This window comes from Aythya ferina, assembly GCF_964211825.1.
Source record: "Aythya ferina genome assembly, chromosome: 3".
Taxonomy (NCBI): Eukaryota; Metazoa; Chordata; class Aves; order Anseriformes; family Anatidae; genus Aythya; species Aythya ferina.
In genome coordinates, this window is record NC_140298.1 from 95,383,649 (window position 1) to 95,405,477 (window position 21,829).

A 21,829-nucleotide genomic window follows, 5' to 3' on the forward strand; every position below is an offset into this window, starting at 1 on the left:
AGCGTGCTGCATAGCTCTCATCCTGGCATGCAACGCTGTCACTAAAGTTTGTAAACCCCAGAATCAAGAGACAATAAGTGGAAAGTAGAAGCATGGATTATGCTACAAATATGGTACAAAATATATAGATAAACATTATGTATGCCATTTGTTAAAACAGCTTAGGAACAAGAGTTGAATCTGGACTGACAGCCTTTCCTTGGAGTTTGGTATCTCCCTCTTCCCACATCCTGACAGAATGGAACAAAAGATGCAAGTTGCAATTCAGAAAAAAAAAAAAAAAAAAAAGTGTTCTGGCATCTAGTAAGAGAATTACTGATGGGAATCTTAAGGATACAAACTTCAGATTTTCTTAAGCACGTAGGGAAAATGAGAGAAGATGGGTCTTGAACAAAAAAATATTTCATGCCTGTACTAGTATATGAAACAAGGATGTCACACAGAGAAAATATGTTGGCAGTCCAAATGCAACCTAGTAAATCTCTCAGCAGAAATAAGAGCTAAACTACTGAGAAAAAAATTTGTCAGTAAACTATAAATATGTTTATAATCTTCAAGAAAATGAGAGCTCCTATGGGACTGAATAGGAACCTTTAGAAATAAGCACAGTTTTTTTTTTTTTTTTTTTTTCTGTCATATTTGAATTTCTCAGAGTAACTAAATATTAATTACAGGTGAAAAAATAATAGAAAAGATCAGATAATTTCACAGGGCTGAGCATCTGGAAAAAAGAAAAAAGAAAAAAAAAAAAAAAAAAAAAGAATAAAGGTATGGCACAGTAATTTAATACCCAGAAATGCCTTAGAGATATGGCACATTCCACAGTGGAACAAATTAAACCAAATAACCTCACACACACACAAAACCTGAAAAAGCACTTTACAACTGGAAATACTGTGATCATTTCATTTCCTTTGACAGATGAATCTCTAGGAAATGGGGTAGAGGAAAAAAGAATCATATTTATTCTCTAGGAACAACTCAAATACTGTTTGGTGAATCTAAGTCTATTCCAGGCAAACCGAGCACAGAGGAAACGTTAAAGAATTCTTCAAGTTACAAAATCCAGATCCATATTTTGTATAAAAAAATCCAACACCTAAATAGTTCTGCAAACACTCACTGTGTCAGTTTTCAAGCTTCCTAGGAAATTATACATTACTATTCTTTAAATGCCCTTTTTTTTTTTTTTTTTTTTTTTTTTTTTTTTTTTTTTAATGCTTACTACATTTTCCAGGCCAAATAATTACTGAAAATCCTATTAGTTTTCATCTGTCTGTACAACAGGTTAACCCTAAAATTAAGATGCTATTTACAAAGCTCAGCAAATGTATCCTGCAATTTGCATGATTGGGAGATAGCTGTCTGTTCTCATTCCAACTTCCACCAGTTTGTGGCTTAGTCTGGAAGGAGACAGAGGAACTACAGGAACTTTTCTAGTGTCTTTACACTGCCCATACCAAGCTTTATCACTTTATCTAATAATCTTCCAAGAGCCAACTGAGGTCACAACAAGGTCTTGCTGCTAAAAAAGAGAAGGTGACAGATTACACAACCTTCTCTCCATTAACTCCTCTCTCTGTTAGTAAAAGTATGAAAATCTAGTGTCATTCACAGAATAACATTATTCACAGAAGCTGTAAGGAGAGAACCATTTTCCTCTCTAAATGAGTGAATACTTCACAGTTCTTACATGCCATTAACTTTCTTTGCAGTCCATCTGTCTCTAGGGATTCCTATTAAACCCCAGCAGCATATACTGCCTTACCTTTGCTCAATATCTTTTTAATACTGTAGGGTAAAATAATCTTTTCAGCTTTGTATTTGTATTCAGGACTCCAGCAGCATGTCAGAGCATAAAAGATGAAAACTGTATAGTGTACTTTTGCTATCGGGGGAACAACATATCAACTTTCGATGCTGGTCAGTGATTAAAATCAATGTCTTGTGGTAAAACAGATTAACAATTCTTAACAATTAACAATTTTGTTGAACAGCTAGCTATAATATTTTATTATTTAAGTTTCCAGGAGGGGAAAATAAAAATAAAAAGAAAAAAGGAAAAAAAAAGGATTTTCCTGGATAGATCACAACTGTCTCAATGTTAGGAACTGAAATTCTTGAAGATGCATTACATTTTAGACTCTGTAGTACCTATTGATGTTGTAACTTCTGAGGTACTAAAAATGGTTACATGCATTTCAAAAGGTGTTCAAAACATCAAAACATACATGATAATATATAATTCATCATTTTCAGAAGTAACATGTTAGACAATTCTGTTGTGGGACAGCATAATCAGTTACACAACTGACATCATTTGAGCTATTTCAGAAACAATATTTTGTATGCTTTTTGAAAAAATTGTCTAAAATTCATGAAAACACACTAGGCAAATGTTTGATCTATACACCATCTAATAGGACTTTTTGATGGGAAGAAAAACTAAGGTTCTCATATTTGGCTAAAGAAAAAATGTACCTGTAGGAATATATTAGGAACTTTAAATCTCTAGTATACTATATCAGCTTCATCACTATGCTTTCTTTTTGATCCAGGCCTGCACCTGACACCTGTGATCCTGGAAACAAAACCTCTTTTGTTCCATTCTGTCAGGGTGTAGGAATGGGGAGACACCCAGCTCAGTGGAAAGGCCATTTCCTGGGCAATAGTGACAGCCCTTACCCCACCAGCAGCTCCCCAGTCCCCATAGGTGTTAGGTGATGTCAGTGTACCAGAGGCACTACTTTCATCATATGACCTGATGTATATACAGTCTTACCCTGAGGCATATGAGTAAGCTGAGAGTTTTAATTTTTATAGCTGCCACCTAAAAAAACATTTTAGTTTTGTCTCCCTCTGAAGAACTTGTATGGATCATACCAAGATACTTCATGTACTTCCTTTAGGTCCTTTTGTTTGACGTCAACATTGTTGTGTATACTTGTTTTTATTTCAGAAACAGTTTTAATTCCCATTGTCCATTTGCAAGGTGTAAACTACCTACAAGATCCTACTTCAAATCCAGTTTCAAAGTGAAATATAAAGCAGCTCCGTAAAGAGAATGTCCTAACCAGTCAAGAAGTAATAGCCTATTTTTTCGCTTCTATTGGCCATCAACTGACAATCTATTTCAGTCATGAAAAAGTCAAAAATCCAATATCACAAAAGCTGCAGATCAAGACTGAAATATATGTAACTATGGCAGAGATACTTAACATACTTTTATACTGCATTAACAGATAACCTATCCATTCAACCAGTTCAATATTAATGGAAATTTTCTGGTGAATATGTAGTGGAAAAAAGTTTCCATGGTTTTGCTTTTCTTCTCAGAAAGCCTTTCTTTAAACAGGGTAATTCAAATGTTCAAAGGAACAGCAAGTTTCATTTTCTTAATATAACTCTAAAGTGGATGAAGTAGGCAAAAGACAGCTTAAGTGAATGAGTGAAACCAGACAAATTTTATGGTTTTAAGGAACTGACTTAAAAAAAATGAAGCTTCCTTGGATGAGGTCCGAACTTTGACCATAATAATTATTCTTTCATTTTTCACTTAATGTCAAACTTCCATCCTGATGCTAGGCTTTCTGTCTCATATAATGATTACCTATAAAGCAATAGTAAATGTTAAATATATATATATATATATATATATATATATATATATATATAAAAATTAGTCAATCAAACAAGACCCAAACTGATGTGACTGCTACTGGAGCCGTATTGGGAATGTTTTGTGAAAAATACTCTGACATGATGAAGCAAAGTACAAGTAACAAGAGGGTAAACCCCAAGACTAGTAACCTAACCCTTAGAAGGGCTATAAACTGCAACAAATGTAAACAATCTGACCCCTGCTGAAAGCTTATCACATACAAAAAAGGATTCTGACAATATAGGACAAACAGTTAAACTGCTGTTTACTAGCTATAGAGAATGTTTAAATATAATTTAGTAATAACCTCATTTATATATACATATATATATATATATATATTCTGACACTTTCAAGTTTGATTTCATAGAATTATATAATGGCTTGGACTGGAAGGGACATTTAAGATCATCCAGTTCCAACCCCTCTGCCATGCATGGGCAGGGACATCTCCCAATAGACCTTGTTGCTCAAAGGCCCACCCAATCTGGCCTTGATTTGTATCTAGAGAAAATGTATCCATGTCATGAGATCTCCTTCTTCCTTATGGCAAGTTTCATTATCTTAAAAAGGTTCTGAGGACAGCATAAAAAATCCTAAACTCTACTCTAGGCAAGTAGAAAAGTTACCACAAACTTAGTGAAACTGAGATTTCATTTGAGGTATCTATAAATTCATTTGTCTCAGAAGGCAAAATGCTTCATGCTTCTCCAGTCAAGTCCTTCACCCTCACCATTTTCCTCAGTATGTTTCCTTACAACTTCACCATGTTGTTTAAATTGCTCATAAGACAATTCCTGCCCTCAGCCAGCTTCAAGATCAGTCTTCCAACCCTCTTGTACAGCTCGTTGTCTTTTTGAAGTCTTAGCTTTCTTTCACAACCCACCTGACAAATCCATTTTTAAGTTCCTTTTATTTTTCTTCTTCTTCTCTTTTTGCCTTCTTTAAGACCATTCATCTTCTTCCTGGCTGTCCAGTTTGAATTGCCTTTTTGCTATGTTCCTTGCTCTCAGTTTTGGACTCTTTTGGCTCAGTTTTGGACTCTTTAGTTGTTGAATTTTCTTTTTGACCCTAACCTACATGCATAATCTCCTGAGTATTAAGACAGACCTCTTTTGTTTGTTTGTTTATTTATTTATTTATTGCTGGCGGCATGCAGTGTCAACAGCCTTGTACTTTTTCTGTTGCTAGATCTGGTTACTTATCTTCGTAGTAGAGTCTTGCATCTAAGAGAATCTCTCAAAAGTGCATTTAAAAGTGGACCATCGGAGTGGACCATCCGATCAGATCTTGACAGACAGCTTCCTCTCCTAAAATACCCATCCTAAGTGCATAGCTTTGGTTCTCAGCCATTTTTGCTGAGAGTTCCTCCTCTTCTATTATAATCAATACCAATAGCTTTGTTTGTTTTGAGAGGATCTGGCTCCTGTTTCTGGTCTTCATAGAAAGGCACCAAGATGCAGCTGTCTGGCTTTAGGCTTTCAGGAGCACTGACTGGAACTCAGCTCAAGAGGTGACTTTCCATCACTAATTGAGTGCTCTGTGGGACACAAGAGATAAAGAGGAAGTTTTGGAAGCAATGGATGGAGAGGCTTTTCTTCTTGGTGCTGTTCCAATAAACTAAACTGCCTGCTTTTGGATAGATAAGCCTAGTTATTGAGGAAAAAAAAAAAGGATTACATAATTTAAAATATTTTTTCTCAAGCATCTGTGTCACGTTTTGTTTCTGCAGTATGCTGCCTATATGTGCTGGTCTTATTTCCAAATATTTGTGCTTGTCCACTCTTAACACAGCTTCCTGTTTTATCTTTCAAGCATGGAATTCCTCAGAAGCTTTGCTTTTAAGACTTTTAACTGTGCTAACAGAACAACAATGGGAAATAAACAATTACCATTTGATGAGAACATACCAAGATGTTCAGTTTTTCTACTAAGCAGAGATGAACACCTGAGCTTCCTTTACTTAAGGCAGAACTTAGTGTTTTCTGTGGTCAGTCAAGTCCATTTTGGGTCCCACTTCCCCTGTTTTAGAAACCTCAGGGAGGCTCTTTGGCAGCTCCGGTCTGCCAAGCAAGGTATTTCCAGACTGGTGATGAAATCTGGCAAATTTGTCAGACACATCACCTTCCCTTGTCTATCTAGTTATCAGAGATGGAAATAATGGAGATAAAGATGCAGCATGGCTTACAAAAAGAACTACAGCATGTGAGAGGAAATTTTTCTTTTTGGAAATGTATAGAAAAATCAGTTAGTGATATCTTAGTAGAGAAATTATATCCTCCCAAACTGAAATCAGCAGCTGATCTGTGTGCTGCCTCAGAGTCTTGAACATTCCAAGACATTGGCATGTCTTCAGCTCAGATGACCAATTCTCTCTTAGTAGCATCATCATTGAGGCTTCTTCTTCTTTAAAAAGTCTTCTAAAAGACTTAAACTATATTTGGAACCAGTATGGTGCAAGGTTTAAGAACTACTTAAAATACTTTCAGTTTCCTTTATCTGTGAAGTTTAAAAAAAAAAATACACTAATGATTTTTCATGCTGAAAGATGCTCTGTGAACACAGCTTGGAAACAGGAGACACCCAGTTTTATAGCTTACAAAAGGGACTAATTGTGTTCCACAGCTTCCTAACTAGTTTGATCCTTGAACTCCGAATCATTCTTCCTTCTGGTTGGAAGTGGAATGCAAGATGACTGCTTCCCTAGAAAGCAATGCTGAGAATGAGCTGTGAATGCCTAGCACTCTTTCACTTCCCTGATAGCATACTTTGAAAAAGAGGACCATGCTTCATTGTTTCTTCAGAAAATTGCACTATTATTTGCCATTGCAAATCATAGATTTCATGAAGTGTTCTGTAAAATAGGCTGTCCTATAGAAAGAGGAATTTATAACAAGCTTGAAATTGAGAGAAAAAATATTTAAAAAATATTTAATGAAAAGTTTATGCCAGGTAAAAATTGACTAAAAAAATATAAAGTATATAAGGCTACGTATTTAAAAATATCATAAGTACCCCCAACAGCATATTTGACAGTAAGTTTATTTCAGCTGCCTGTAGCTCAATGGAATGGAGGAAAATCCTCAAATGAGAAAGGATTACTTTAGACCTGGGATAGCACCTGTGTTTATTCAAATGTGCTTTTACAGCAGAATTTCATTTTTATATGAGTCTGAAAAAGTCCCGGTTCACTGATGGTAGCATGAAAGTACAAAATGTGACTAAAAGCATGTAGGCTTGTCTCTAAAATGTTTGAATATCCAATCTGTGAAATTATAGCTCAATGCTATAACTTAGTATTTCAAAAAATTAAGGATTGGCAATATTTCTTAAGCTGTTCATAAATAAGGAATCCTGTTTCTGAAGGTTTGTGGCTTGTTACACATAACGAGGAATATTTATATTCATTTCAGTGAATGGCAGAAGCATCACTGGCTTTTTGTCTTCCTGGCTTCAGTGCTACTGAACTTCGGCAAAATGCCATTCATGACTCAGACTATTTATTTATTTATTCTTTATTTTTAGACTAATGGGAACTTTATGAATTCCTTCCCTGATTTCTAAGAGAAATACCACTTCGCTGTAATCTTGAACACAGCAATTTGTAATATTAGATTACTGCCTTAATGAATATCTGCAACTCTTAATGAGAATGGTTAATCACCAAATAATTGATTTCAGGTCTGAAAATACAGTTGTTAAATCTTACTTAAAATGATTTCCCTGCCCATACAGAAACTCAGACTATTAAAAGATTTGTGAAGACGGACATGTAGTTTCTACTAACAATATTTTTGAAAACACAAGAATATTTTTCATTTGCATTTTATTTACATCTCTTAAAAATGAACATCTATGTGCCATGTAAGGTGTAATGCATCACATGTAGTATGAAGAACTTATATTGCCCTCCAAGTGACAAGCCACCCAAAAATACATTATGTTCAGTTAGGTGAGCAGTAGAGCGATATACATGTATATACAAAACAAGCTCAGAGGCTGGAACCATGGGAGCTCATCTGTAAGTTTGCCTTTGGGTTAGTTTCAGATCTCAAAGCCTCTTCCCTTTCCCTGTTTTGCTTTTTTTCTGTGCTATAGCTTTAACTGTAACTTTTGTAGTTAGTTCAAAATACATAGAAAGTATGATGATGCCAGTGTTAGGAACAAAATACTTTGAGTCAAGAGCACACGATGAAAGTAATTCTTTATAAATATTTGTACATTTATTATGCATTTATTTTCAAGCAATATTAATGAAATTTTTATTTTTTATTCAAGTAGATTATTCCCAGTGAAGGCAGGGATTTTTTCCTTCTGCTAGAAAATCATCTTACTCTAATTGAGATGTAATTAGACATGAGAATAAGTTAGTAAGCTTTAAATTACTCCATAAATGGCATTAACTGAATCATCTTCTGCATATAATTTACTTCAAATTCTTTATTTACTATTCTAAGAGTTAGTATTTAAACCTTCAGTATTTTATTACACAATATTAACTTCAATATTTTCTAATAAATCACAGCTCACTTTCAGCTAGTATTCATTTATGATGTTACTTTCACCTTTTGTTTGCTGACAGGAAAATGAGATAAGAGAAAAATCTTAGCTGGAGGTCTGGACAGGCAGACATGCTTGATGAAGCGTGTAAAAAGCTAATACCGTAGAGACATCTCAAGCATTCCCATATACATTCCCAAAAGATTTTTTTTCCCTCTCTTGAGAAACAGCACATAGTCCATAGGGACTTCCTGTCCTAGGGGAAAGAAAAAGCAATTTAAATGTCTCTTTTCCAGACATAATCACTTCTGCAGTGCACTATTTTCTTCTAAAAGTTACAGGCTTCTGAAACTGATTACTGACTTTCAGAAGACATAGGAAAATATATGATTTTGATGGAAGCTAATTTAAAATAACTGAAGGTCTGGTTGATGGGGGTTGATGCAATGACTTTTAAATTTTTTTCCCTTAGGTCCGCCAAGATAAATTAATCTTGGAAGGGATAGTTATTCTTCCTTTATTTATTTATTTATTTATTTATTTATTTATTTATTTTCCCCTAACTTTAAGCAGTTTTGGTAGCCTAGTATGAACAAGTATGAAAAGCTAAAAGAGAAAAAAACTATCTGCAGAATTGGAATTTTAATAGTATTCTGTCTTCATAACACCAATACATTGCAATGATATGGAAAGATATATATACACATACATGGAGAACCCCACTCCATTCATTACATATGTGCACATTAAGCAGCATGTGAGGCATATATATGTCTAACAGCTTCTTCTTGCCTCTGTGAACTGCTGCGATGAAGCTGCTGTGTTTACATTTAATTATACTGTTTTCTTCTCTCTAGAGTCTACCTTACATTTCACTGTTATCCATGTTCAACAGGATCCAAAAAGATCCTATCCAAAGAATCTTATCCCAAGTACACCTTTTCTAGTGTGTAAACTTCAACTATACTATAAATAAGCAATTTGTATATTTAATATTTTTATTGAAAATGAAGTCTGTTGAAAAGTCTTTGACAAAAGACTTGCATTTTGTCTTTATATACAGAAATTTATCTGCTATTCAGAAATTTAAGTATACATGGATGAGCTTCTACAAAATGACAGTTGCATATTTAGAGTCTGAAAAAAAATGTTTCAAATTATGGGCTAAATTCTGCTTCAGATCACTTATGAGGAAACCAGACATGGCCAGAATCCAAAGAACGCTGCCACTCTGAAAGAAGAGCAGGCAACTAAGACAAAGTATGGATGGGTTAAATGTGACTCATGACATCTGGAGTATGAAAAGTAGGAAGGTATCCTCTATACTTTGAACAAATATTCAGAAAAAGAACTGAGGAGATTTATCATCATTTTCCTTATTTTGCCCTGTCATTAGAACAGAAATGGCTGCCTTAAGTTCATTTTCCATCTTGTTCACTTTTGTTTGTAGACTAAATATCTTAGGGCCTAAAATCTCAGCGTGGTGACTACAGGTATTGGAAGGGCCAATTAAGTTCCTCTGGTCTAAATTCACAAAGTATGTTGTGGAAACACAAGACATATTTAGATGTAAGAGCAACTTAACAAGCTTTTGACAAGTGAATATATGTCAAACACTGTAGCTTTGATGCACATTTTAAAAATGCCTTGCTGTAATTGATGGTCCACTCCTTCCCCACCTTTTATTATTTATTTATTTATTTTTTTTTTCTTCCCCTTAGGTTAGTGCATCTGGGCTTAGTCAAAAGTCCAGTGACATATGTGAGAGACACTTCAAGAAAGAGAGCAGGAACATGTGGTTGGGGGGCATGGAAGCATATGACCTCTCCATTTGGCCAGCCATCAGCTGTTAGATAGAATGAACTCTACCAAATGCAGCTGAGCTTCATGTACCACACAAAGCAGTTGCTGAGTTTATGAGGCTAATGACATTTTTCATGCAATAAATTTCCTGATTTAAATACAGGACTATAGAAGTATGACTACAGATAAATTTGACCTCTTTGCTATCTCTCCTAGCAGGTATAGTATTAGAAAGGATGCTTTATTATAAAAATAAAGATTATCTTTGCATTTCAGTAGACAGGCTTTAAGAAAGCCTAAAAATGTACTTTGGGAATTTTCTCAGACTTACAGATAAGTCCCTGGAAGTAGTAAAATACTTAGTCTAGTAATCTATATTTGATTCAAGGAAAAGATATCTTGATAGTTTCTAATGATTTTAGGGATGGATGAAAAGGATAATGCTGCTCCAGCCATCTACCTACTTCTTCCACAGGACACAGCATTACATAGAAAGTCATGATTAATATTACCACTCTTTCTGAAAATTAATGTTACAGTTGACAGAATCAGATTATAAATACTAAAAAGAAATCACCAAACTTTCTTTGGAAAGACTGTTTGCTCCAATAACTGACAAATTCTATAAAATGAAACTAGCAGGCAGCATTATTTGTACTGTTTATACAGGGTAGCGTTTGGCAAAGAAGGGAAGTATGTACTCATATAGCTATGTAATTTCTACCAGGAACATGAGAGCTTAATTAGTGTAGACTAACCATTTGGCAGAAAAGAGCAAAAGCAAGACCTCCTTTAAAACTTTAAATGAAAAAGGGGTAAGTTAAAGTGTCTACAAACTGTACAAATAATTTGCTGATTCTTTGAAAAATCATTCTGTAACATGGACACAAACTATACAACAGAAACGAGGAAGGCTCTTCATTTAAATAAGAAGTGGCAAACTGTTGCTGTCATAAACAATTTATAACATCTCTGCCAATAGTTTGAAAACAAAGTGCTGTTAACACATACCCTACATGTTGTCTTTTCTTTCTTGCCAATTTAAAGCTTGATTTAAGGAAAAAAATAGACAATCTTGGTTATAAAAGTAATGTTTTGGAATGGGCTCCAACACATCTTTTGGCAACTTTGCTAAACATGACAATCTGAAATTGAAATCCTTAGAGAATTTTGTCTTTTTAAAAATGCATCACAATAACTATGTTACTATTTTTTTTTTTAGACTTACCTACCTGTTTTTGCTGTTTAAGCACATTTGGAAAAACGTGTCTTCTTCCCTCTGTGCTTTCATTTCATACAATTTAAGCAAAATATCATTTTTCATGAAAAATTCCCATGAGCAATCACTGAAATGCTAGGAATTACACAAATATATGCCCATCACACAATCTTCACAAGTTTCATTTACATCAAAAAAAGAATTCCCCACACCAAAATCAACATAACATTATCACAACACCAATGAAGGTGGAAAATTTACACACACTCTGCCCATTGTGCCTTTACACATTACAATACTGCATTCTCCATAATTACTGCATTCTGGAGATAATAAAATCGCAAAGTCATAAAGGTTGGAAAAGACCTCCAAGATCATCTGATCCAACCCCTACCACCACTATCACCCACTAAACCATGTCCCTAAGCACCAGTTTCAACCTTACCTTAAACACCCCCAGGGACACTGACTCTACCACCTCTCTGGGCAACCCGTTCCAATGCCTGGCTACTCTTTCTGAGAAGAAATGTCTCCTCATTTCTAACCTAAACCTCCCCTGCCATGACTTGAAGCCACTCCCTCTAGTCTTATCGCTGTTTACCTGTGAGAAGAGGCTGACCCCAGACTCTTCACACCTTCCTTTCAGGTAGTTGTAGAGAGCAATAAGGTCTCTCCTGCGCCTCCTCTTCTCCAGTCTAAACAACTGCAGTTCCTTCAGCAACTCCTCGTATTTCCAGGCCCTTCAACAGCTTTGTAGCCCTTCTCTGGACATGCTCCAGCACCTTGATGTCTTTCTTGAAGTGAGGGGCCCAAAACCGATGTCACCTATTTCTCCTTTCAAATTAGGCACTGAGCTATATTTCTGTCTCTCTCTACACTTTTCTTCTGAGAAGATTCTTTGAATTTCTGAAGATGCTTCATTAAGAGTCAGCTATTAGGTTTTGACAATTATTTTGTCCAAAATAATCATCATGTAATGAAGGTTAACATATATTAAGACCAAAGTCTTATATTCAAGCTTTTTGTTGAATTAACAAGATTAAAATTTATCTTCCCCAAAGTAGTCATGTAACAAAGAAGAAATCTGACAAATAAACCCTGTTGCATCTTTAGAATTGGAGCAAAATATTGAGAAGACAGACAATATTTTGCTGCACAAACCAAAATACCAAGCTACTGAACTCTTGGACGGGAACTGGAGCACTTCATTCCTGTCCCCTTCCTTCTTGTAAATGACCCCAGCTATTCTCCCCTGCTCAGAAATTCTGAGTGTGCAACAATGCTTATAAATAAAGGAGATTGCTTGGCAGGAGCTGATGGAGAACACTCTGCAAAGAAGTGAGCACAAAAAAATTCACTCTTCCAGATGGCTGCAAATCCCTAATATTGGTGAAATTCAGTCAACTACCTTAACCAGAGCCCGTATCAAAATAGTCCTGTACCCACTTTCAAGGGAATACACCTTTATATAAAAGTATGCAAATGTTTTGCTCTCACTAAGATCAGGGGAAGAGGATAGGCATCTTGGATGAAAGTAACTCTTGTATTCATCTTAGAAGATGAAAGTAAGCACCTGCCTCTAAAGCAAGCAAACACACAAAAACAAACAACCAAAAACTACACACAGAATGAAAAAAAAGCAAAAGAAATGTAGCTGTTAAGAATTCTTATTTTCTACAGTTTCACATTTTATGGCACAAAGGAAGTGGATTATAAACCAAGAGAGATGAGTGCATATCTTTATTCAGGTCAGGAAAAAATATTTTTATGATATGTACAAGAAGAGAATGCACAGAAGTGGAAGAGGATTATTGAATACAAAGAAAAGAACAGAGGAGTTTATGCAGGTATGCTTTGTAGGATTTTTAGGGGGGAAAAAACACAAGAAGCTACAAAGCCACTTAATAGATCCATATCATTTTGATGCTTCATCTTGCTCTAAATTAGGATAAATGAACCAGATCATGAAACTGGCCATACATTTTAAAATAAATCCCTTTTCCTGTTCATATTTCATATTAGTAAGCACTAGTACCATATTTCCTAAATTATCATTATCATTATCCTAAATTATCATTAAATTATCATTTTTCAGTTGAAAAATAGATTTGAAGACAAACTCTTAAATTGGAGTCAAGAGAATACTTCAACAACTTAGAATGCATCACATGAATGATATATTATCTGAAAAAAAGAGCGAATGATACAAAGTTTAGATGTTCAGAGTTAAGCTTATACTTAAAGATATTCAAGTAAGATAAATTACGAAACTGCAGATCTGTTTATCTAAACAAAACTGCTTTCTAAGGTTGCAAGCACAATTATAAGGGGTATAAAAATCTGGCAACCAGAACCACCAGATGCCTTAAACTGTAATCACAGTTTTTGTGTACTGTAATCAGAACAACCTTACAGCTGTGGGGAATTGCCTAAGCCTACCTTAAAATGTTTACCTTACCTTTAAGCCCAGAATTAACTCTTTTTCTAGTAGTAGGTTTTGGAATAACTCAGTGATAACATTTTCAAAGAAGCCATGCAATTCTGCAATCCTGTTTGCAGATATTTGCAGATATCTCATTTTGACCACTATCTGTAGCAAACCTTGGAGAATGAGGTTTAACATCCACAATTACTTTCTGAGATATTTTGTTATTTTTAATGCAGTGGAAAAAATCAAAAATGTTGATCAGTCTTTCTTCACTGAACTACTCATTGTCTCCTTTATTTCTATTGTAGGCCTTTTTCTATATAAAAACAAACAAACAAAACCAACAATCAAACATAAACAAAACATATTTCCAATGCTTTCTCATATGGTAGCTCTCTGACACCCAAGATGCCTCACTGATTGATTGTTTTTCTGTGAACATGCCTTGATTTTTCAACATGCCTTCTAACCGTGGATGTACATTATGTGTGCCAGGTGAGGCCATACCTTTGATTTTTATAAAAGTGTCATAATACATGACTGTGGTATTGAAGGAGATAAAAAGCATCTCCTGTAATTTTCTCTTGAGAGAAGTGCATTTATAGTAAAGTTATTTTACAAGATGTCCTTGATGACATCCAGTTCTCCAGCTTCAACTCTAAAGTTAATTTGGACTCAAACTGTTTAATCCCCTTGTGTCTAGCCTCTTTAGGGAGACATACATTAATTGCTCTCAGTCTTCATGGAGCAGCATCTAACTTTGGTGAAAATGTTAATATTTTATTTATATAAAAGCCTTCAGAATCTTGCATATCTCCTTGGTCCATACCAGATTTTGGAATTTCTGTTGCACATTGTAGTTCACCAGCTACATAGACTGAATGAAGTGAACAAACAGATAGTGTTTGGAAAGTTTGGTCACACTGGGTGAAGAAGAAATAATGTTTGAAAGAATACGTACTAACTATTTATTATTAACTAGTATCCTCTTTGTAGGTCAGCATGAAGCTAAAAATTATTATTGTTCTCTTGCTCAAACAATATGGGAATGATCTTGCTTATGTGGATTCCCTGAAGTACAAAGCCTATAAGTTCTGAGTGTCTAGGAACTTATTTTTGCTGTTACAACAGCATGTAAAGTCAAATAATTTTTTAGCTGTATTAGAATACAAAGGAAATAACCCAGTGATCAATAATTAGTATATCAAAGAAAAGTTCATTTGTAGGTCTGGTATTTTTATAGCTCCAAGTGATGATCTACAAATACAGTATTTATTTCATAAAGAATGAGTACAGGTGAACCAGAAAGCTAGCTCATTTTATGGAGAGTAGAGAGACAGAAGCTGAAAATGAATTCCATCTCTCTACCCCTAATCAATCTTCCCTACCCCACTGCCATCCCAAAGAACCCTTTGCAACATGTTGCTCAGACAAGAAAATCCTAAACAAGACACTAGAAAGCCAAACATTGTTAACCTATATAATGAGATTATGGTTAACAATAACACATACAAGGATTGCTTTGCTATTTGTCTTTTAACTGTATTAAATTGAGCATCTGCCCCAAAAGTGCTAAAGCCTTGGCAAAAGTATGACCTACAAATGGGAATTTTTAAATTATTGTTCTGAAATGCTTCTGCTTGCCTCTCTGGAAATTTCCAAACTCTGGAAATTTGGAAATGCAGACTTAGGTTCTTTTTATTTTCAAAATAAAAGCCTTTCTTGTCAGATTTTTTTTTTTTTTTTTCATTTCCCTTTTACAGATTAACAGTTCTTACATTTTGAAAGGGCACTTTTTGCTTTCCACAGCTACTGAAATCCTAATTTAGAGGATTTATATGCTAAAATGACTCCTTTTTACCTCCAAGGGTTCATTTTTTATTAAAGAAGGATCTGACTTCAGGTTTAGGCATATGTATTCTGACTTCCAACACTAAGAAAGAAACAAACACTGGATTCTAAGGCAAAACCACTGAATCTAGATCCCTAGAAGTGAAGCTGTTTTAATGTATAATCTAACTAGAAAGGTATGATCAAAAAGGGTCAAATTCCTATTACTGTAACCTGACTTAAGATTCCTCAAGGTTATTTTTCTTCAATGCTTAACATTTTCTGGAACCATTTTAAGTAACGATTTATTAGTACACTTGAAAAACTGAGTATACACATAATTTTGCAGACATCAGTGAGACTAAAACTTGAAAGTAATATACCCACAGAAATATGACATCACTGATATTTGAAATAGAAACTTGATTCTAGAAATTTACCATATCAACAACAACAAAAATCATGTGGCCTGGATTTTTAAAAGAGTTCAAACATCTGTAAATGCAAGTAAAAATAAATATTTACAGAGTTATACAGAACATGATTTTAAAGAAGCATTAAGAAAAATCAGACTTTTTTGGATAATTCAGACGCATGGAAAGAAGGACTTCATGACAGGCTAATGGAATTTTCTCCTTGGTTTCCTTGAAAGTAGTGTATTCTTTTATGAAATAACTAACAAAAAGGCCTCATTGGTTTAGCCACAAAAAATGACTTTGGAATCAAGTATTTAAAAGAGTTTTTACATTCTGAAATAATAGGAATTTAAAGTATTTATGGGTTTTCCTACTGTTTCATGTCTTTATTTGAATTCTCTCTGATAAAAATACACACATAACAGTGTTAAATGACATCCGACCTCCTCTCTGACTCCTAGTCATGTGATGAAAAATGCTTTTGAAAATATTTGAGTCTAGATACAGGAAGATGACTAAACTCCTAAGCTTTTGTCTTCTAAAAAAATTCCCATCGCTGCCAAAGCTGGTGAAGCTCCTCTAGTGGTTACAATGGTGGGAGCTCTAACACAGAAGAGGTTCCCAGTGTCTGCAAGCATTCTCACCGCTGTGCCTTCTATCTACCTCCAGCATATCTGTGTTCTTGTCTTTAGAAAATGGGTGGCCACGCATTCCTTGTCATATTTGTCCTTCCTCTGACAGAGCTTAATGTTGGGAAGCTTCACATAAATGGATAACGGACAAGGACAAAAAGCAAATTTGTTTAGCAAGGCAGTCGGCAAGCTTACTGTACTGCCACCCCCCTTCCAACATTTAAAGAATGCAACTATCTTCTTCTCTCTTTCCTTTCCCATGTAGCTTGAGAATTACATCCAAGACAGTATGAAGAAAGAAATGGTAGAGATCCAGCAAACTGCAGTGCAGAACCAGACTGCAGTAATGATTGAAATAGGCACAAACTTACTAAATCAAACAGCTGAACAGACCCGCAAATTAACAGATGTTGAAGCACAAGTAAGTAAATTATTTCAACCTAAAAATGCTTCTGCTTCCCAAATGCCTATAATTACACTTAACACAGTCTAGTGTTACACTCTGCAGTTCAGCAATTAAAAGTTAACCAATACCATCAACAGCTCTACCCCAGATTAAGAAAACAGTAAGATTTGGCAATTTATAAACCCATTTCAAGCTCAATGTTACCACTTGAAAAACTTCCATTATGGAAGGATTTGAAGTATGTCTAGAGAAGTATGTTTAAAGATAATGTATGTGAAAATACTAGTGTATGTCCAAGCGTGCTCTTAGGTAAGCATATGCTTTTATGCACCTGTTGTGTATCTCTGTTCATTATTCATGTCTTGCCACCAGATCTTAGCTAACAGAGTTCCTTCCCACTCAGTCTTTTTTTTCCATTTGCTAAGCTAACCTTTTTTTTTTGTTTGTTTGAATTTTCTTTTGATTTTTTAAACATTTCTTATACAAATTGTATTTTTAAAGACTCTTTTCATAGATGCTGTAAGTGGAATAACAGTTCATTGCCAGCACAATGCATTTTAATATTCTTATTTGACAGAGGGATAAACGAAACAACTAGAAATGAATCAAGAAAAAAAAAGTTAGGAGGTAGCCACTGGAAATGTACATTCACACAGAAGTAAACTTTCCTACTGTGTATGTTATTCTCTAAACAATTTCAAACAAAAATATTAAAAAAATTATCTTTAATTATTGCTTTAATTGGAAAGTATTAATAACGTAAGGCATCTTGTGAAATAAAATGCAAATTTTTAAGATGTTCTACTTAAGTTAAGGAAAAGTTCAATGAATGTAGAATGCTGTGTATTTGTAGTTTTGCTAAGTAGGTAGAAAAGTTCAGATATATAATTCCTAGACAAGTAGTGAAAATAGTACGTAGCACATTACATTTTATATTTTAGAAATAGTGCATACAACCTAAAATCCTTGTTAGGCATTTTTATGTCTGTATAATTCATCCAATGATATATGTTTTTAACCTAAAATAAGCCTTTGTGCATTTTTTGATAAACTTACAGTTCTCAGTTCACAAATTTGCTGAGTTCAACTTTCTGACTTTATTATTAGGGAGCCCAGTATTTTGCACATGCTGAGAAAATGTATTTTTTCATTGACAGTAATTATTTTATGGAAATTATTTAGTTATTTTCTGCTTACAGGAAGAAAACCATGACTGTAACTTTCCTTCTCTTCTTGAAATTAGTGGTGGCTGGGTTAAGGTCTTAATTAACAACATAAGGAAATTAACCAAACAATTGCTCTCTCAAGGACACTTACTTTTTGGCAATAATTTTCAATTACAGTTAAGTGTGAAATCATGTCCTGAATGACTGTTTAACATGAAGGACATAAGTAATCAATTCTTCCTGCCAACGAAAGCCAAATTCTACTGAATTAAAAAAAGCAGTTCTAAAACAATGAATAAATATTTCTAGAAAACAAGCCTCAAAGTAATGCAATCCAATACCAAACAAAAAGCACCTTCTGTGTTTCTCAAGTTCTTCCTTTAAAGATACAAATAGATTTAGATAGTAGAGAATACATAGAAAAACAGGTAAAATTATCACAGAATCACAGAATTTTCTAGGTTGGAAGAGACCTCAAGGTCATCGAGTCCAACCTCCAACCTAACGCTAACAGCCCTCCACTAAACCATATCCCTAAGCTCTACATCTAAACGTCTTTTGAAGACTTCCAAGGATGGTGACTCCACCACTTCCCTGGGCAGCCTGTTCCAGTGCCTCACAACCCTTTCAGTGAAGAAGTTCTTCCTAACATCTAGCCTAAAACTCCCCTGGCTCAACTTAAACCCATTCCCCCTCGTCCTGTCACCAGGCACGTGGGAGAACAGGCCAACCCCCACCTCGCTACAGCCTCCCTTGAGGTACCTAAAAAGAGCGATAAGGTCGCCCCTGAGCCTCCTCTTCTCCAGGCTGAACAAGCCCAGCTCCCTCAGCCGCTCCTCGTAGGACTTGTTCTCCAGGCCCCTCACCAGCTTCGTCGCCCTTCTCTGCACCCGCTCAAGCACCTCGATGTCCTTCTTGTAGCGAGGGGCCCAAAACTGAACACAGTACTCGAGGTGCGGCCTCACCAGAGCTGAGTACAGGGGGACGATCACCTCCCTAGCCCTGCTGGTCACGCTGTTCCTAATACAAGCCAGGATGCCGTTGGCCTTCTTGGCCACCTGAGCACACTGCTGGCTCATATTCAGCCGACTGTCCACCATCACTCCCAGGTCCTTCTCTGCCTGGCAGCTTTCCAACCATTCCTCTCCCAGCCTGTAGCTCTGCTTGGGGTTATTGCGCCCCAGGTGCAGGACCCGGCACTTGGCCTTGTTAAATTTCATGCAGTTGACCTCAGCCCATCGGTGCAGCCTATCCAGATCCTCCTGCAGAGCTTTCCTACCCTCAAGCAGATCGACACACGCACCTAACTTGGTGTCATCTGCGAACTTACTGAGGGTGCACTCGATGCCCTCGTCCAGATCATCGATGAAGATATTAAAGAGGACCGGCCCCAGCACCGAGCCCTGGGGGACGCCACTAGTGACTGGCCTCCAGCTGGACTTGGCTCCATTCACCACGACTCTTTGGGCCCGGCTATCCAGCCAGTTTCTAACCCAACGAAGCGTGCGCCAGTCCAAGCCAAGAGCAGCCAGTTTCTTGAGGAGAATGCTGTGGGAGACGGTGTCAAAAGCCTTGCTGAAGTCAAGGTAGACCACATCCACAGCCTTTCCCTCATCCACCCAGCGCGTCACTCTGTCATAGAAGGAGATCAGGTTCGTCAGGCATGACCTGCCTTTCATAAAGCCATGCTGACTGGGCCTGATCGCCTGCTTCCCCTTCAAGTGCTGCATGATGACTCTCAGGAGGATCTGCTCCATGAGCTTTCCTGGCACTGAGGTCAAACTGACAGGCCTGTAGTTTCCTGGGTCTGCCCTCCGGCCCTTCTTGTAGATGGGCGTCACGTTTGCTAGCCGCCAGTCGATTGGGACCTCCCCCGATAGCCAGGACTGTTGATAAATGATGGACAGTGGCTTGGCCAGCTCCTCTGCCAGTTCCCTCAGTACCCTTGGGTGGATCCCATCTGGCCCCATCGACTTGTGCACATCTAAGTGCCGTAGTAGGTCACCAACCAGTTCTTCATGGATAATGAGGGCCACTTCCTGCTCCCCATCCCCTTCCACCAGCTCAGGGTACTGGGTATCCAGAGAACATCCGGTATTGCCGCTAAAGACTGAGGCAAAGAAGGCATTGAGCACCTCCGCCTTTTCCTCATCTCTTGTAACTAAGTTTCCCCCCGCATCCAGTAAAGGATGGAGATTCTCCTTAGTCCTCCTTTTTGTGTTGATGTATTTATAGAAACGTTTTTTGTTATCTTTAACGGCAGTAGCCAGATTGAGCTCCAGATGAGCTTTGGCCTTCCTAATTTTGTCCCTGCACAGCCTCGCTACTTCTTTAAAGTCCTCCTTAGTGGCCTGCCCACTTTTCCAAAGCTTATAAACCCTCTTTTTCCTCCTAAGATCAAGCCACAATTCTCTGTTGAGCCAGGCCGGTCTTCTTCCCCGCCAGCTCGTCTTTGGGCACGTGGGAACAGACCGTTCCTGCGCCATTAAGACTTCCCTCTTGAAGAGCGCCCAGCCTTCCTGGACCCCTCTGCCCTTCAGAACCGCCTCCCAAGGGACTCCACCAACCAGTGTCCTGAGCAGCTCAAAGTCAGCCCTCCGAAAGTCCAATACAGCGGTTTTACTGGTCCCCTTCCTGGCCTCGCCAAGAATAGTGAACTCCACCATTGCGTGGTCACTCTGCCCTAGACAGCTCCCGACGATCACGTCCTCCACCAGTCCTTCTCTGTTTGTGAAGAGAAGGTCTAGCGGGGCACCTCCCCTGGTAGGCTCACTAACCAGCTGAAATTATAATGCAAGGAATGAGTCAACAACCAAAGTGTGGTCACATAACAAACTCTTTAAAATGTAATTTGGGATTAAGGAAATTTGCTAAAAGGGGACCACTGAATTCAGAGGACTGGGCCAAGATTTCAACCAGTGGGAGAGACGCAAAGTGATTTCTTCCTACACTAGGTTGAGAAAACAACTCAAATTATTCTCTGATTAACAACCACAATAGTGCCAGTAATGAAATAAAAAGATTATAATGGGGGAAGCCATGACAGCAAAACTAACGTCATAGTAACTCTCAATCTCTGATCAGAAATGCAGAATAATATTGAAGAACTCCCAATGATCAATGGTAGTGTAACAACAAAATTCATGCAACCCTGTGTATTGTACTTCATTCTAATTTTTTGAGCATTTGTGCCCAAATGTGTTCAAAGAAAACTTTTGAATTAGAGACTTACATAGAGATTTGCATGACTTCTCAATATAAAGATATTACAATCAGTTTAAAAGATGTTATCTTGATCTGCAAATATTTTTTATAAATTTTATTTAGGTATTAAACCAGACAACCAGACTTGAGCTTCAGCTTTTGGAACACTCTCTTTCAACAAATAAATTAGAAAGACAGATTTCAGATCAGACCAATGAGATAACTAAATTACAAGAAAAAAACAGGTAAGTTGGCATATCAATTTGATAAAATATTTCCTAAAGTGCCCTTTAAATGGCTTTAGAATTGAATTTTATTTATATTTATATTTTTAACTTCAATGTGGATATTTAAATTGCTAATACTGAAATTGTTACTAACATTTTTCAATTTGTCTTTTTTAGAAACTGCAAAATGCTGATAAAATTTGTAGATTCTCATTCCTCAGTTATAACCACCATAGTAAATTCTTATTTTTGTGGATATCCTTCTATACAGCAGCATCAATTTTCTGTTGTGGTAGGATCATTAATTTTAGTAAATTTAATTATTTCAGTTAAAATC

General features: G+C 36.4%; 2 protein-coding genes across 7 annotated transcripts in view; one reads left to right on the forward strand and one right to left on the reverse strand.

Annotated features, from left to right (window-relative positions):
- Window positions 1-21,829, reverse strand: part of MCPH1 (microcephalin 1) — a 129,506-nt gene that overhangs the window by 42,421 nt on the left and 65,256 nt on the right. Inside the window, exon 13 of one of the 3 annotated variants that reach the window (XM_084516284.1) lies at window positions 7,947-8,417. The exons of 1 other annotated variant lie outside the window; for it this stretch is intronic. In XM_084516284.1, the coding sequence (XP_084372410.1) occupies window positions 8,223-8,417 (195 nt within the window). In that variant the 3' untranslated portion in view covers window positions 7,947-8,222. Of the gene's footprint in view, window positions 1-7,946; window positions 8,418-16,473; window positions 16,616-21,829 lie in introns of those variants that run through there. One more of the 3 variants, XM_084516285.1, reaches the window with a different exon arrangement.
- The window catches only part of ANGPT2 (angiopoietin 2), a 47,335-nt gene that overhangs the window by 6,509 nt on the left and 18,997 nt on the right, over window positions 1-21,829 (forward strand). For 2 of the 4 annotated variants that reach the window (XM_084516287.1, XM_084516288.1), the window contains exons 2-3: window positions 16,755-16,910; window positions 21,389-21,510. In XM_084516287.1, the coding sequence (XP_084372413.1) occupies window positions 16,755-16,910; window positions 21,389-21,510 (278 nt within the window). The remainder of the gene's footprint in view (window positions 1-16,754; window positions 16,911-21,388; window positions 21,511-21,829) is intronic. The other 2 variants (XM_084516289.1, XM_084516290.1) reach the window with 1 other exon arrangement.